This window comes from Erythranthe guttata, chromosome 9 (genome assembly GCF_056151865.1).
Source record: "Erythranthe guttata isolate IM_541 chromosome 9, IM_541, whole genome shotgun sequence".
Lineage (NCBI taxonomy): Eukaryota > Viridiplantae > Streptophyta > Magnoliopsida > Lamiales > Phrymaceae > Erythranthe > Erythranthe guttata.
The window spans coordinates 16,504,670-16,521,544 of NC_142541.1; the positions used below are offsets into that span (position 1 = coordinate 16,504,670).

Below are 16,875 nucleotides of genomic sequence, written 5' to 3' on the forward strand. Positions count from 1 at the left end.
GTTAGGGTTATAAATTATAATTGTGTATGTTTGCTAATAGTAATAGACGAACAATGTGTTGTGAAAATATGTACATTTTTTTTGCAGTGGCGGAGCCACCATAAGACCAGGGGGTCATGGCCCCCTCCTAATATTTCCCAGATCCCGATTTTTTGTATTAAAAAAGTTGTGTATAGTATAATAGTATTAACGGCTTCTTCCGTAGATTTTTTTAAAGATTCGACCCGCTGAGTTCAAATCCTGACTCCGCTAGTGGAAAAATGTCTTATTTATTCATCCATAAGGTGCCAAAAAGTATTGACAAGGATTCAAGATTTTGAAAAGAAATTAAATGGTAATTAATTTAATACAAATTATTGAGGGAATAATTCCATAACAATTAATTAAAGCTCGTGATAATAGACAAATTAACATTGAATAGGCAAATAAGTATGTGTATGTTGATTGTTGAGTGGGACACAAACCTAATTCATCCATATTTGTTTACTCATTTTATGTTTATTTGTCTACTAACCTCAAAATGTAGGTCAAAGTTTGTCCCTCTCTTGAGTTGCACAAGCACAGCTGGCATGTCAAAACTTTCCATCTTGAAATTTGTATTAATCTTTTTTTTATAGCCGGAAATTATACGAGAAACGCAAACTATATTAGACTAACCATGTATGACAAACTCGACTTATTGACCGTTGGTAGATGATTCGAACCGGGATCAATTGAGACAAGTTCGTATTAATCTTGATTGATGAGATGATGAACTAATGAAATTTGTATTTACTAACTAGTACTCTAATCACTTGGAAATTAAATAGTCTTCTTTATTGTGTGGTTGCAGAGAGAGAGAGAGAGAGAGAGTATGTTTATGCCATGAGTTTTCACCACCAAAAGAACAAGAAAAAAACACACTATCAAAGTGAAGAAAAATTAGCTATAACTTATATCTACATGTTTTTGCTAATTCACTACAAAGAAAAGAAAAGATGGCCTATTCAAAAACCTAAAAAAACATGCTAATTCTATCCTACAATGTTACAAAAGGTTACAACATTTTCTCATTCCTCCTTTGCTCCAACAATTAGCCATACAATAGAAAAAGGCTCCCTCATCCATATTCGCGCTCGAAAACCAATCGAGACACGTTCGAGTCTTGCATATGCTATACCGAGCAGTAATTCACCGTAGATCCACACACAATCACACATTGTACGCAGAACATGCACTCAAGTATATATCAATTAATTCGTACTGTCACCGTCAAGACATTTCGAAAGCAAAACTCTTCCGCCCCGATGATTCTCCAACGCTATCCCGCCTCCTCGCCGTACGGTCATTAAAACTCCCTACCGCCGCCGCCGAATGTGGCGCCCCCACCGGTGTCACCGCCTCCGCCGTTTCTTGATCGGCATATCCGTCCCTCAATGAGGGCAAAACGACGAAAGTTTTCGCCTCCCGACTACTCCCACCGATGACCGAAACGCCGTCGATTCTCTGAATAGCTTCTAGAAGGTCCATACGTTGATCGGGATTACTCTCCGTGCAAGCCGCCCCTACGTGGAGCAACTCCTCCACCCCACCGAGAAAATTCGAAGTGTTTGCGATTTCCGGATCGATCAACTCCGCCTCTCTCCCCTCGGCAATTGCTGACCTCACCCATTGCACCAAATCTGTCCCACCCTGCCCGTTGTTAAGGTACTGCGAAGGAAATTTCCCGGTAATAATTTCGAGAATTAGGATTCCTAGGCAATAAACATCACATTTCGGCGAAATGATTTGATGCATTATTGCCTCCGGCGACTTAAAAGCAACTAATGCTAGTGCAGCTTGGCTTCGGCTCATCAACGAGCACAAACCATAGTCTGATAGTAAAGGCTCGTAATCCGGTGTTAAAATAACATTGCTCGATTTTAGGTCACCGTGTGGCAAATCGAACGAGGAAAGCTCGGTGTGAATGTACCCTAATCCTCTTGCAATCCCTTGTATTATCTTCAATCTCATTGCCCAATTCAACTTTGTGTGTGTGTTTCCACGTTCACCTATGTGCAAATTAAAAGCAAAATTTAAAATAAAATAAAATAAAAAATCATTTTTTTTCTCATAATAGTACAAATATTTAAAAAAAAAAAAACATGGTCTAAATAAATAGAAACATATGTACCATGCAATAGAAACATTAAACTGCCTGTGTGGTGATATTCAGACACAAGCAGCTTCTCATCTTTCCTATAATGATATGCCAATGGTGTTAAAACATTCCTATGATTCAAACTCCCGAGCCTCCGCATTTCTCCGTCGAATTTCTCTCTCCCGATTTTGTTCATTTCTTTCGTCCGCTTAACGACCACCGTAAGCCCGCTAGCCATGGTGGCCTTATAAGACGAACCCAAAGCCCCATTCCCGAGCACTTCCGCGGCCGCCTTCATCAAATCGCCCAATCCGAACTCGCCCTTCTCGTCGTTTATAATCTCCAAATCCTTGTTGTGGGCCCGACGGCTCGACCCGGCCCGGCGGCTCGACCCGAACCCGTTCCCGCTCGGGTCCAAATCCCTCTTCGACCCCTTCGAGTCGAGGGGGATGACGCCGAGGTTTTCTCCGGAGGCCTCGTGCCGCCGCCTCATTAGGTATATTCCGGCCACCGTCAGCAAAAGGAGGGCGGCGAATGCCACTAGGAACCATGCGGCGATTCTTAGACCGTTGCTCACGTATTTCGAGGGGGTGCAGGGGTTGCCGGAGTTGCCGCCGCAGAGCCCCGGATTCCCCTCGAAGGCCTTGGCGCTGAATTTCGAGAGGGCGGCCGGAATCTCGCCGGATAAATCGTTGTTAGCGGCGTCGAACGAGATTAAACTCGCTTGACCTAAACTCGGGATAGGGCCCGAAAACCGATTGTTTTCGAGATGGAGCTCCATGAGCTGGGATACTTGTGCTAACGAAGAGGGAATCGGGCCGGAGAAATTGTTGTTCGACAGCCAAATTTTCCGCAACCCGCCCATCCTGGAGAAGTACTCCGGCGGGATTTCGCCGGAAAATTTGTTGTCGGAGATGTAAAGTCCTTTCAAAGATCCGACCCGGTTGAAATCCGGAATCCGGCCGGAAAACGCGTTCGACGTTAAAGCGACGGTTCTCAGGCCGGAGAGTTTCGACAATGCGTCGACGTTTACGGTGCCGGCGAGACCCATATAACCGAGGCGGAGGCCGAAAATGGATCCCCTCTCGCAGAGAACGCCGACCCAGGTCAGGTTTCCGGCGGCGCAGGGCTCTGTTCCGGGCTTCCATGAATAGAGGGGGGCGGTGGCGTTTATGAAGGAGGATTTGAGCTGTAGTAGGGCGTCGGCGTCGGCGTTTGAAGAGGCTGCCGGAAAAATTAACAGGAAAACGGAGAAGACGATGATGAATGGGCCATGAATTTGAATAATGGCCATAAGTTTGTGGAGTGGGGAAAAAAGGAGAGATTTTTTTTATTAAAATTTCATGATTCTGATTCTGAAATTTGTTATTATAATTTCTGTTTTATTTTTCATTGTTTTTTTTTTGTCTTTCCTCTGCAAAGAGGATAATGTTTTGTGTTTGCGATTGTTTTACCGGTGGAAAACCGTTATTGCCGTGGTGAAAATTGTCTTTTTCTTTTTCTTTCTAAATTTAGATGTTTCAACTGTATTAACTACTTTTTTTCATTTGGATTATTATTATTATTATTATTATTATTATTATTATTATTATTATTATTATTATTATTATTATTATTATTATTATTCAGTAAACAACTAAGCATAAGTTTTTTTTCCTACACTTCAAAATTAGGGGTGGCTCCAGTTCCATGAGTTGGACCTAAATCCGGTTCGATCGGATGGACCGGATCAAATTCGATATGGACAAAAGAAAATTTAATAGGCCTCAAAGTAAAAGCCCATTTCAAGAACTTTTAAAATCCCTGTGAAACTTATATAAGTAAAAACGATAACTGAAATTTAAAATTAACAACTCCTGTAACTAATATCGACAAAAGTTTGAAATCTCCCTCCCAGCCTGCACCACCGTCAAACGCCGCTGCGCCGCCGTCGTTTCAAAGCCGCCTGTAGACACGTAAATTTAATATAATATATATTATATTAAATTGAATCCCAAGATTATAATTTATCTTGCAAAATAAGTCATGGAGATAATTATCAATTAATTATTGACCAATATGATTGTTTCTTCTCTTCCAAGTTATAAGAGATAAATATCAATTTAAAGAGAGCCAATCAAATCGCGCCACGTCATCAAGAAGACTTTGTGTAGGACTCTTATTCTACCACTATAAATAGGGACCCTCCCTACACAATTCAAGACACAACTCAAGAAGAATAAAAACCGTAGTAGAAAATTCTCTCTACAATATTCAAGTCGTTCTTCATCAAATTCAAGGCGTTCTTCCTCAAATCGGCCGTCGTGCTTTGCTTGGAACTCTTCCAACACACGGCACCACCATTAAGCGTGAATATAAATCCAGAATTCGACTTCGAGTCGTCCACATCCGATTGAAAACTAGAGTCAGTGAAACCCTCTAATTTCAACTCGGCACCCCCATAGACCAAAAATATATCCTTAGTTCTTCGCAAGTACTTGAGGATATCTTTCACGGCTTTCCAGTGAGCCGGGCCGGGGTTAGACTGATATCTGCTTGTGACACTCACAGCATACGCAATATCGGGTCTCGTACATAGCATGCCATACATTATGCTTCCTATTGCAGAAGCATAAGGCGTCCTTTTCATCTCCTCGATTTCACTAGGTGTTTGGGGACACATAGATTTCGAGAGACGAACCCCATGGGACATTGGCAGGAATCCTTTCTTGGATTCTTCCATGATAAACCGTTTCATAACGGTGTCTATGTACAGGCTTTGGGATAAACCAAGCATCTTTCTTGCTCTATCTCTATAGATGCGTATTCCCAATACGTAAGATGCTTCTCCCAAATCCTTCATTGAGAAACGTGTGGACAACCATGCTTTCGTTTGCTGTAACATTCCTACGTCATTCCCAATGAGTAGAATGTCATCAACGTAAAGCACTAAAAATATCACTGCCCTCCCACTAACCTTCTTGTATACACAAGGTTCCTCCGGATTCTTCTCAAAATCAAACTCTTTGATAGTTGAGTCGAACCTAATGTTCCAACTACGGGATGCTTGCTTCAATCCATAAATGGATCGCTGGAGCTTGCAAACCTTTTGCTCACTTCCAGAAGATATGAAGCCTTCCGGCTGCGCCATGTAAATTTCTTCCTCAATATCTCCATTAAGGAAGGCCGTCTTCACATCCATTTGCCATATCTCGTAGTCGTACCACGCAGCTATGGCCAGCAAAATCCTAATGGACTTCAGCATCGCGACTGGCGAAAAGGTTTCCTCATAGTCAACACCTTGCCTTTGAGTGTATCCTTTCGCTACCAATCTAGCTTTATAGGTCGATACCTTTCCATCAACTCCAATTTTCTTCTTATAGATCCACTTGCAGCCTATAGGAACAATTCCTTTGGGTGGATCTACCAAGGTCCATACCTTGTTGGAGTACATGGAGTCCATTTCGGATTTCATGGCAGTTAGCCAATGTCCCATGTCCGCATCCGATACGGCCTCATTATATGTTCTTGGATCTCGTCCAAGGTCAACATGATCTTCATCATTTTCGAGGAGGAATAACCTATCCGGCATTTTCCGAACTCTTTCGGATCTACGTACCGTAGGTTCAGGAGGTATATTAGTGGTTTGTTGTATTGGTTCGATTACTTGTTCTTGCGTTTGAACTTCACTTTGTGGTTCTTGAACTACTTCAAGTTCTATCATGCTGCCCTTTCTATCGGATAGAAACTCCCTTTCCAAAAAGGTGGCATTTCTCGAAACAAACGTCTTTGCTTCTTTTACATAATAAAACTCGTATCCCATTGAGTCTTCGGGATACCCCACAAAATAGCACAAGTCGGATTTACTATCCAACTTATCTCCCACTAATCGCTTCACATAAGCGGGACAACCCCATATCCTAATATGTTTGTAATTGGGTTTCCGGGAATGCCAAAGTTCATAAGGTGTGGATTTAACTGCTTTGGTGTTAACTCTATTCAGCAAATACGCGGCAGTACGGAGTGCATGACCCCACAAGTATGCCGGTAAGTTTGTGAACCCCATCATTGATCGAACCATATCCAATAAAGTTCGATTCCGACGTTCGGATACTCCATTAAGTTGAGGAGTTCCCGGTGGAGTCCATTGGGACTGTATCCCATTTTCTTTTAGATAGTCAATGAACTCGATGCTCAAGTACTCTCCACCACGATCGGATCGTAGCTTCTTAATACTTCGTCCGAGTTGCTTTTCCACTTCGTGTCTAAAATCTTTGAACTTTTCAAATGTTTCAGACTTGTACTTCATCAAGTACACATACCCATACCTAGAATAATCGTCGGTAAAGGTAGCGAAGTAGTTATATCCACCCTTCGCACTAACACTTAGTGGACCACATACGTCTGTATGGATCAAATCCAAAAGACCCTCGGCTCGTTCCATTACCCCTTTGTAGGGTGACTTGGTCATTTTCCCTTTAAGGCAAGATTCACAAGTTTGTAGTGATTTCACGTCCTCCAAAGAGAACAATCCTTCACTAACAAAATCGTTCATCCTTCTTAAAGAGACATGACCTAATCTAGCGTGCCAAAGTTGTGCGGGGTTTTGATCTATCTCCTTACGTTTTGCTGATATAACGTTAATTGGTATTTCACTTGGATTTAGTTCATACAGGTTGTTTAATAGTCGTCCTTTGCAAATTAAATTCTCATTCTTTTGTATAATGCAAATCGAATTTCCAAAAACAAAAGTAAAACCTTCAATATCTAATACAGGAATAGAAATAAGGTTTCTAATGAGCGACGGAACAAATAAACAATCGTTCAAAACAATAGGAAAACTAGAATCCAAAACATTTAAGTAAATAGTGCCAATGGCTTCAGCAGCAACTCTTGCTCCATTCCCCATCCTTAGGTAGGTCTCACCCGCTCTAAGTCTTCGACTTCTTGTCATTAGCTGCAAATCATTGCACAAATGTGAGCCACAGCCCGTATCCAATACCCAAGAAGAAGAGTTAACAGACAAATTTACGTCAATGAAATACGTACCCTTTTCAGAACCTTTCTGCTTTAGGTAAGCCTTGCAGTTGCGGCGCCAATGTCCTTTCTTTCCACAGTGATGGCAAGCATCATCAACTTGTTTGCTAACCTTTGCTTTGGGGCCCCCACTACCTTCACCCACTTCGAACTTGCTGTTTGGGAAGGAAACTCTTTCCTTTCTCTTCTTTTGGAAAGAACTCTTCTTTCCAGAAGGAGCAGCAATGAGAACAGACTTCTCTTTCTTAATGGTGGACTCGAAGCTGACCAACATGTTCATTAACTCATCCAAGGGAGGATCTAGTTTGTTCATGTTGAAGTTCACTATGAACGATTCATAGGAACTAGGAAGAGACAACAGGATCAAATCCAACGAGAGCTCGGCCGGGAGGGTGACATCGAGATTCACTAGCTTTTCAAGGAGAGTGATCATTTTGAGACAGTGCTCGTGGACCGAAGTCCCTTCGCGCAGTCTCGCCGTGATCAACTCCTTTGTAGCAGCATACCTCGATGCCCTAATATTCTCACTATACATGCTATCGAGATGAGCCTTTATATCGAAAGCATGTAAGTGAGACTCATATTTCCTCGCAAGCGCGGGCTCCATGGCGGCTATCATATAGCACCTAGCATGAGTGTCATCTTTCTTCCAAACTTCATAAGTTTCCTTTTCAGCATCAGTCGCTGTGGCAGGTAAAGTGGCGGGAAGCCTCTCGTTCAAAACGTAGAGACGTCCCTCAACAGTTAGCACAAGCTTAAGACTACGCAACCAATCTAGGTAATTAGGGCCATTGAGTTTATTGTCGAGGATTGACATTATGGGATTCTTAGACATAATTATCTGAGACATATAGAGAAGAGGATTATTAGAGATTCGCGTTAAATGATTGTTACAATTAAATGTTTGGACTTGTGTTATTTAATTGTTCTCCCACTAATTTTATCGAATTCCACTTCCCTCTAGTAGACAAACGAGAAAACTGATTTTTCTTAATGGGCTTTAGGTCCAATAGACAAATATAACCCGTAGTTAATCTAGCCCGATTATATTTGCCCAAAGGTAGATCACAATCAATCATATCCACAATATGACCCTAAATTAATTTTCCTCACACTTGATAATGACCTAAGTTAATCTCGCGAATATCAAAATCGTCGTGTGTCAAGTCTAACCTACCAATCAAAGATGCTCATAGAACTCGATTATGCCAAACTAATGCAGTCCCTAGTTAATCTAGCCGACCACGTTAATCCAACATAACCCTTTTCTATGGCTACCTTCATCACTATGTCAATTGAATTACAGCTTACTCTACCATAGCACTCCCCGCTAACACGGCTTACTGCACTATAGTAAAGGGCTACACATAATCCAACCGTTGGCAGAAGGAAAGAAATAACTCAACAGATTGGGTTTTTCTTTATAGCTTGAAATGATTCTTAATTAAAAGAATGAGGGATTTTAATTAAAATGTTTTATCTCATCAGAAGGTTTTGGATTGGTCTATGTGATTCCTACATCTATGTTCTCTAAAGGTATATGGAAGCGCATATTGTCCTAAGAGGAACATACGACCTAACTACATAATTAATTACATTAATTAATTATCGAGTTTTCAAAATAATTATAGAACCTCAACTAGCATAAATCATTCAAATAATGTTGAGGTACTATTAATTAAGTTGAATTTATAATCAATATTATATATGTGTTCTATTAATTGAAATCAATTTAACAATTTTAAATTAATTAATTAATCTAACACCTATTTACTAAAATAGATGATTGTCGATCCAATTATCTAATTGGGATTAATTGAAAATAATTTTCCAAAAATTAAAATCAATTTGTTTTAAGTTTAATTTTAGAAATCTGAAATAAATTTTTTTTTTTTTTTATTTTTTTTTTATTTTATTTTCAGTGGACCGGTTCGGCCCAACAGGTCTGACCGGTTCGGACCGAAGCGGTCCGGTTCTGCCCGGTCCAGCTGACCCAAATCAGTGGGCCGGGTCAGTCGGACCGAGAACCGGTCTGAACGACCCGAATCCACGTGGATTCGGTCAACTAAATCGTGCACAACCATCGAAACGGCCGGTTCGACCGGTTCGATCCGAACAATTAAAAACCGACATTTTTAAAACAATTTCAGATCCGATTTTCCAATTTTAAACAATTTTAAAGCTGGAAAAATTCTAAACAATATTTCAAAAATATTTTAAACTTACGAAAACTCCCAATTACATAATACGACAATCGCTACTTTAATAAATCGAACATGCATATTAAAACGAACGCAATTAATTGCGCAACGAGCTCTGATACCACTGTTGGGTTTCGGGCACGCATACGCAGCGGAAAACAAAAATTTATGCGTGATTTAAACGACTTTAAAACACACAAGTACATGCCCGAAGAATTAAATCAATTAATTACGTACCTTTGCGCTTCCAGCGAAATTAAAAAACAACATACATGCTAATTAATTTAACCGAATTTAAATCAATTAACATGCTCGCAATTTAAACCAAATAACATGCTTGCAACGATTTAATCGATTACACATAATCACATAAAATCATACAAACATAAGCATGAAATCATAGTTTAAATTTAAACCCTAAATCGAAACTAGGGTTTCGAATATTTACCTCTTGACGCGTGAGGTAGGAGCGAACGATACGTCGTGATTACTACGGAAACCAATCCGTAGAATCGGGGCAGCGATGAAGCAGCAGCAGCGGCGGTGTGGCAGCTCACGGCGGCGCGTGTAGAGCACGCGCGGTCTTCCGGGGCGGCGCGTGGGGCAGCGTGCAGCTTCGGCTCGTGCGTTGCTCCTCGATTCTTCGATCTACGGTCTTCCTCCTCTCGGATTTCACCTCGTATACTTCGATCTACTAAATCGTGGCACTAGACACGAAAATAGTTAGAATAAAACGGAAAGAAAATAAAGGAGAAAGAATACCGAACAAGAACGGCCGACGAACGGCCGTTTTCCGGCGACGGAGCGACGCCAACGGCGGAGGTGGCCGCGCGGGAGAGGGGCGAGAGAGAGAGAGCTCGGCCGCTTAGGGTTAGGGTTTTGTGTGTTGTGTTCTGTGTGCTAGGGCTATAAATCATGTATTTATAGTCCCTTGCATAAAACCCTAGCGGGCTTAAGTTGGACTGGGCCCAACAGCTTAAGCTTGTTAGTTTCTTTAATCGCTCGTATCTCTCAATTCAACGATCGAAAAATTGTAACGATTACATTTTCCGAGTCATTATAATTTTCTCGTCATTACGAGTGCCATCTCTTATTTTCCAACTTTCCAAAAGTGGAAACCCTAGTTCAGTGGACTTTCTAAATTTGGAAACTTCCCGATTTAGAAAGTTCACTAACACGTTCGCTTATTCTTTTCCTTTTCTTATTCTCATTCATAATTCCAAATTACGAATGTTGGACTCAATCATATTGACTTCCAATCATGCAAAGATAAACTATTTTATCTCTGACCGTTTATTCAAAGATCTCATGTGCACGAGCAGTGTGACCCTCGATGGTTCAGGTGTAAGCTAGCCGTGGGCCCACAACCCTTTGTGGTTAAAACTCGTCCCCTTCGAGTTACGATTAAGATGAAGCTCGTTTCACCTTAATCACCCAACGAATCAAGATTGGCGTCTAGCAACTACGCGTCATGATTCCCTAGATACAAATGAAGTGCCTGCAAGAACCTTCAGATATAGTTAACGTACAGTACGGTCCCTTCGATGGTTATGTCCCGATCGAACTAGAGGCATTGGTTCATCGAGACCTCTTTATATGTTCGATGACGGTGCGATCGTTCTAAGTGTTGCAATCCTTTCGTGCATGACTTAGAGAATCGAATTCTCTAATCATCACTTAGTCAGCTCTGGCCAGAGACTTAGATTGATTACAACCTTTCAGAACACACAGGACATCCAAGACTATTCTAGCGATCGAATCCCCGACTACAATGCACAGACCTCCCACTAGATTTCGGACTGCACGAACACTGGCCCTTGGGATGGTCCTCGGTGGAACTCAGGGACAGGTCACGATACAGCTGGTCCTCTAGTGAAGTCACGGTGATGTCTAGGTCATAAGGACTAATGGTGTACAACTATACCATAGATATCTCTACTCGATTATTGGGAACCACTTAGAGATTTCTAGGGTGAGGGAGTTCAGTGAACTCGTCAACTTACGAGCACCCACTTATGCATGCCGATATCACAATACCGTTTACTGATGAGATGCAGTACACATACAGTAAGTGCTAGTCTTAATGGGAAAGGCCGATATCCTCATTAGTGGCGTAACCCTTCGACTAGGAACACGTTTAACAATTATAATACTTAAGTAAATATCTCACGATCCTAACGATCAATTACTAGTACTTGTAATAACTGTAAGGACTATATCTATGCTTGTGACAAAGGGACAAAGATATAGAATGCCAATGTGTTTTATCATTAATACGAATAAAGGTTCGTTTATTACAATAATAAATACGAAAGACCACAGCCACAGGTTGGCTTGTTGGTCACCTACTCTAACAATGATTTCAAAAGATGTATGTGCTTTGCTAGATCAAGCTGCAATCGAAGTTAAGCAACTATCGAGACTCATTCACTCCAAGACGCATTGTCCGTGAACAAGTCTCGAGAGGGCATTTGTAGACACGTAAATTTAATATAATATATATTATATTAAATTGAATCCCAAGATTATAATTTATCTTGCAAAATAAGTCATGGAGATAATTATCAATTAATTATTGACCAATATGATTGTTTCTTCTCTTCCAAGTTATAAGAGATAAATATCAATTTAAAGAGAGCCAATCAAATCGCGCCACGTCATCAAGAAGACTTTGTGTAGGACTCTTATTCTACCACTATAAATAGGGACCCTCCCTACACAATTCAAGACACAACTCAAGAAGAATAAAAACCGTAGTAGAAAATTCTCTCTACAATATTCAAGTCGTTCTTCATCAAATTCAAGGCGTTCTTCCTCAAATCGAAGGAGTTCATCAAATCGAAGGTGTTCTTCATCAAATCAAGGCGTTAAAGCGTTTAATTCGAGATTACGGTGCTAAACCCTCGAATTAACGTTATTAACATCAAATCAAGATCGAAGGAAGATTGAAGGGCCAAATCCATCAAGAACTCCAAGATCTTCAAGTCAAAATCCGTCAAAGTTCAGCGTTCGATCCGAGATTCAAGTCGCAAGACCCTCGGAAGACGTTATTCAAATCCAAATCAAATCCGGAGAAGATCAAGTCAACGACTCGTCTCCGAAATTCAAAGTCAATCATATATTTTTCTTGAGAGAATAATCAGAGGATTAAATTAGAGTTTGTAACCCGCAATATTTTATTTTAATCCAATAAATTTATATTTGTGCAAGTTTTTCTTGTTTGTCTAAATCGCAGATAAGAATTTGTTGCTACACCGCCGCCTCAGGTTTGGATAAGCAATTTCTTGGGTCTATAATGGAACGCGCATTTTTTTCTTTTTTTTGTGGGAAACAGTTCTGGAACGCGTATTTTTTTCTTTGTTGTGGGAAACAATTCAGTTTATCAGTTCTTTGGTAGTGGTTTTGATTATTGACTCAGTTTTGTGATAAAAGTGGCCGGAATTCTGACGTTTCTGGAATTCCGTTGTAATCTTAGCTTGTTGGAGGTGTTTTGTTTTGAGATAAAAGTGGCCGGAATTCTGACGTTTCTGGAATTGTTGGAATTCTGACGTTTCTTCAATTTCTGAGATCATTGATATCTTTTTAATTCTTCAATTTCTAAGATCACTGATATCTTTTTAATTGCCGATTTGATCCGAAATTTGGGTTACATTTTTGTAGATTATCAAATACCTTAATTATCGTTTAGTTAGAATTTTTCTTCGTTTTGCAGTTCTTATAATCGAGAAAAACAGCGGTGTTCAGAAAAAAAACATGGTTAGTGGAGGTTTCTTTTCCCTTTCGCCTTTTTTTTTCTTTTTCTTTTTTCGGGAAGTTTTTGTTCACACTTATTTTTACTAATAAATCTTTACGTGTTTTTCAGACTCAAGAAATTTGGAACGATATTAGATTAGACACAAGTTCTTAATTATCTATTTTATCGAAACCTTTTGGCTGACCCGTTATCGAATTGAATAACTTGAAAGCCGACTTCGCGAAAAAAACGGACGAACCAAAGAAGTTGGCAAAAAATAAAGCAAAAATTCTGAGACTCTGGAAGCAGGCCGATGACAATGAAGAAACACAGAGTGAACCGACTTATTTACTAGTAAATATGTCGAGATCCAAGTAGAGGAGAGTGAACCGACTTATTTACTAGTAATTACGTCGAGATCCAAGTAGAGGAGTTGATGAAGGAAACACAAGTCGAACGTAAGAAGATAAGAAAGTACTTTTATTGCTTAAGTGCTTCGATGTTGGATTTTTGTTGGATGATTACAAACGAAGATCATACCCCTATTTATACTAAACCACCTCCTTAATGGACGGTGGAGATCTATTTGATCAAACGGCTAGGAGTCGTTCACTAGAACACTCCAAAATATAGTGAACAACTCCAAAATATTCCTACAAAATATCTACAAGGGAGGGTTGTAGAAAGCTTTCTAGAATCCTCCAAGAATCTTTACTTATATCTATACATTTGAACCAACTTGGGTCATAACCCTATTTGGGCTAAGTTTTAGGCTTCTTAACCTCCCAAACCAAGGGAAACTGGCAAAGGGTTGGGCCAAACTAACGGGTCGTGACAAGATACTAAATACTAACTATAAAAACGAGCAGAATACAAATAAATCCATAAAATGATAAATCAACTGTCATACATGAATTCATCAACTAAACGAGCATAATACAAATCGATCCTTAAAATATTAAGTTTGACCTATAAGAATGTACGTGTAAGAAAATTCATAGTTGATGGAGTAATTATAATTATCCAAACATGAGAGTCTTTTCGTAATTTGACCTTATCTTAAGGGTAGCCGTAATTTACCCTACTTGTTAGTTGTTACCACTAAGGTAGTGATGCGGTTGGGTTTTTCCACTTCGAGGAATCTCGAATCTTTAACTCCGTTCTATGTTAGGCCTGTTCGTCGCGGGCCTGCAAAAGGGACCGGGAGAGGTGCTCCCGGCGTTAGCACTCCGACGCCCAAGTTAGAACACCTCAAAGATTCGGAGATAAATATATTCGAGAGAAAATAGTGTGTTAAGATCAAGAATTCTCACCTTAAGGTTTACGAACTTTCTATTTATAGGAGAGGCTTTTCGGATCCCATTGCTTTCATCCAATTCGATTAAGGGAATTATTTCAAGTCCATGACAATAAGTCTTAGTAGTTAAGTTATGAAGATATTTTCTATTCTTAGTGTCTAAGTTATGAGGTGGCATCTTTATTTCGTCGCTCGGGGTTCGCAACTCTGCGCTCGGCGTTCGGTGCTTTATGGCTCGTCGACTCGGCGCTTGGCGCTTGGGGCTCGGCAGTTGGCACTTGGCACTCATGAGCTATCTTTAGCTCGTTTAGTGGTCTCCAACTTGTCGGGGGTCTCGTAGTTCGTCTCTACTGGATAATGTATTATATTCTTTGGGTCTTAGATTTGTGGGCTTAATGTTTTGGGCTATTTATAAAGATCCGATAAAATGGGCAAATAAGTCCGGGTCTCATGTGGTCTTAGAACCTTCTTCGAGCGTGGGCCAACTCTGTTGAGCCTTACTTTATTGGGCCATGTAAATCTGTCCAGATCAGGTAGTTAGCTCCAAAGTAATTAACACATCTAGGGTATTTCATATCACTCCTGAATAATTACATTCTTGTATAAGGATAATGATATTTGTAGTTATTAAATCATTAAAATAAAATAAAAAGTAAGAGTTAATTGCAAATATCATCCCTGCGAAATTGCTAATTGTCAAATATCCTCCTGTCAAAAAAATATTCACCTATGACCCCCTATGCAATACAAGTCAAGGTATCTAGGCCCCTCGGAGAAAATCGTATCCCTCACGTGCTGATGCTGTGAATTTTTCTCCCTTTTTGCATGGGAAATGTCAGATACACCCCCACCCAAGCCTTTTTTTCTTTTTCTTTTTTTCTTATTTGTTTTCCTTCTTTTTCTTTCCTCTCCTTCCTTCTTCAGCTTCCTCAAACCCATTCCGTCAAACATGTATCTCATTCCTTCTTCATCTTTCTCAAACCCACCCCTATCAAACATGTAGAAAAATCTTCTTGTAGAACCCATAGCCTGATAAATCTATAGAAACCAGTGACATAAGTGCTTTCTCGCCTCTGCAACTCTAAGGATGACCGTTGCCGCCGCACCGGTCGCACCACCCACCGCCGCGGCATGGCGACGACCTCAATTGTGAGAAAATCGTTCAATCCTCCATTTTTTAGAAGATCTTAGTAGATTTAGAGGAAGAAATGGAGAGAAAATAATGTTAATATAACCTAATTTTAGGTCCAATTTTATTTTTTCATCAGGCCACTAAGATGAGTGGATTAACTGTATTCAAAATGTGAACTTTAGAATGTACTGTGTCCATTGTTGAATTTTTTTGCTTGGAGTTTGTGCGGCGGAATGTACTCTTTTTTTTAATAGTTTTTTCAAGTTTAAACGAAAAATTCAAAATATTATAATAATAATAATAATAGTTAATATAGGAAAACCGTTAGTTTTAATGTGATTTGACAGTTTTGCCCCCAAAATCTTCTTCTTCCTCCCTTCTTCTCCATCTTCCTTCTCCATAATGTTTTATTTTTTTTCTTTTTTCTTTTCCCCATTGCCGAACATGTAGAAATTGATGTGAAGTTTGGTGGGCTGGAAATTTAATTTCAACATTGGCAATTCACCCTTTCTTCACACACACACAGAGTAGAGTCAACCGTTACATAGAAGCCAAAGTTTCTCAACCAATCTTCCATGCCATTTTTTTTTTTACTATACCAAGTTTCAATTACATGTGTGGTATGAGTGTTTCTTTTTTTTAATAATGAGTATTTAACAATTAGAGATTTCACATATATGCTATTTGCAATTAACCCTAAAAAGTAAACAAAAATTTAAAACATTTATATTTAAATTTTTACAATGTTACGTATCCTTTCAAGGCAGGCATCACCTACATTGGTTAAATTATAACAAACTTATTGTTACAGGTTGATCTCAATTTCCGGGCATGTTTTTTGGCAAGAAACGGTGTCATTGCCCCCCGTTCGTCTCATCGGATTTTTCCCTAATCTAAATATAACTCTATAATAATAATCCTAATGGTGTTATTTGTAATTGACACATGTCAATTTGTGATTGAATATTTAGGTTGTTAAATTTTTGATAACTCAATTTTCAGCCCATTTTACTATTACTACATTCTTAATTATAATTAACATGAGTTTATAATGGGGCCCATTTTAATAATGATTAAAGTCCCACTAACGTAATTAAGGCCCTTTGGCCCATTTCAATTGACAATTATTGAAAAAGAATCTCAATTTGAAGCACGTGTTTGATGTTTCGTCCATATTATTATTATTTGTTTTTCCTTCTTTTCCGCAGGGGCCCGGGCCACCGTTTCTTTTGTGTGCAAGTACCCCGGCCCCACTCTATTTTTTCCTGCTCTCTCAATTTCTTAAAAATATCCTTTTCACCCCCAAATACTTTGATGTATCGATATTTCACCCCTCAAATCTTATAGTATAATCGAATGTTCTAGCATGCTATTTCC

General features: G+C 39.6%; 1 protein-coding gene across 1 annotated transcript; it reads right to left on the bottom strand.

The window, feature by feature from the left end:
* Positions 1-837: 837 nt before the first annotated feature.
* Positions 838-3,601, bottom strand: LOC105976115 (pollen receptor-like kinase 3). The gene is made up of 2 exons (XM_013001407.2): positions 2,153-3,601; positions 838-2,030 (listed from the first exon to the last, which is right to left on the bottom strand). Exons 1-2 carry the CDS (start codon positions 3,411-3,413, stop codon positions 1,252-1,254), a joined length of 2,040 nt encoding a protein of 679 aa, XP_012856861.1. The 5' UTR covers positions 3,414-3,601; the 3' UTR covers positions 838-1,251.
* Positions 3,602-16,875: the final 13,274 nt, after the last annotated feature.

Coding starts and splice junctions, on each gene's coding strand:
- LOC105976115 (XM_013001407.2), bottom strand. CDS start 3,413: ATGGCCATTATTCAAATTCATGGCCCATTCATCATCGTCTTCTCCGTT. Junction 2,031..2,152: donor TTTAATGTTTCTATTGCATG/GTACATATGTTT, acceptor ATTTGCACATAG/GTGAACGTGGAAACACACAC.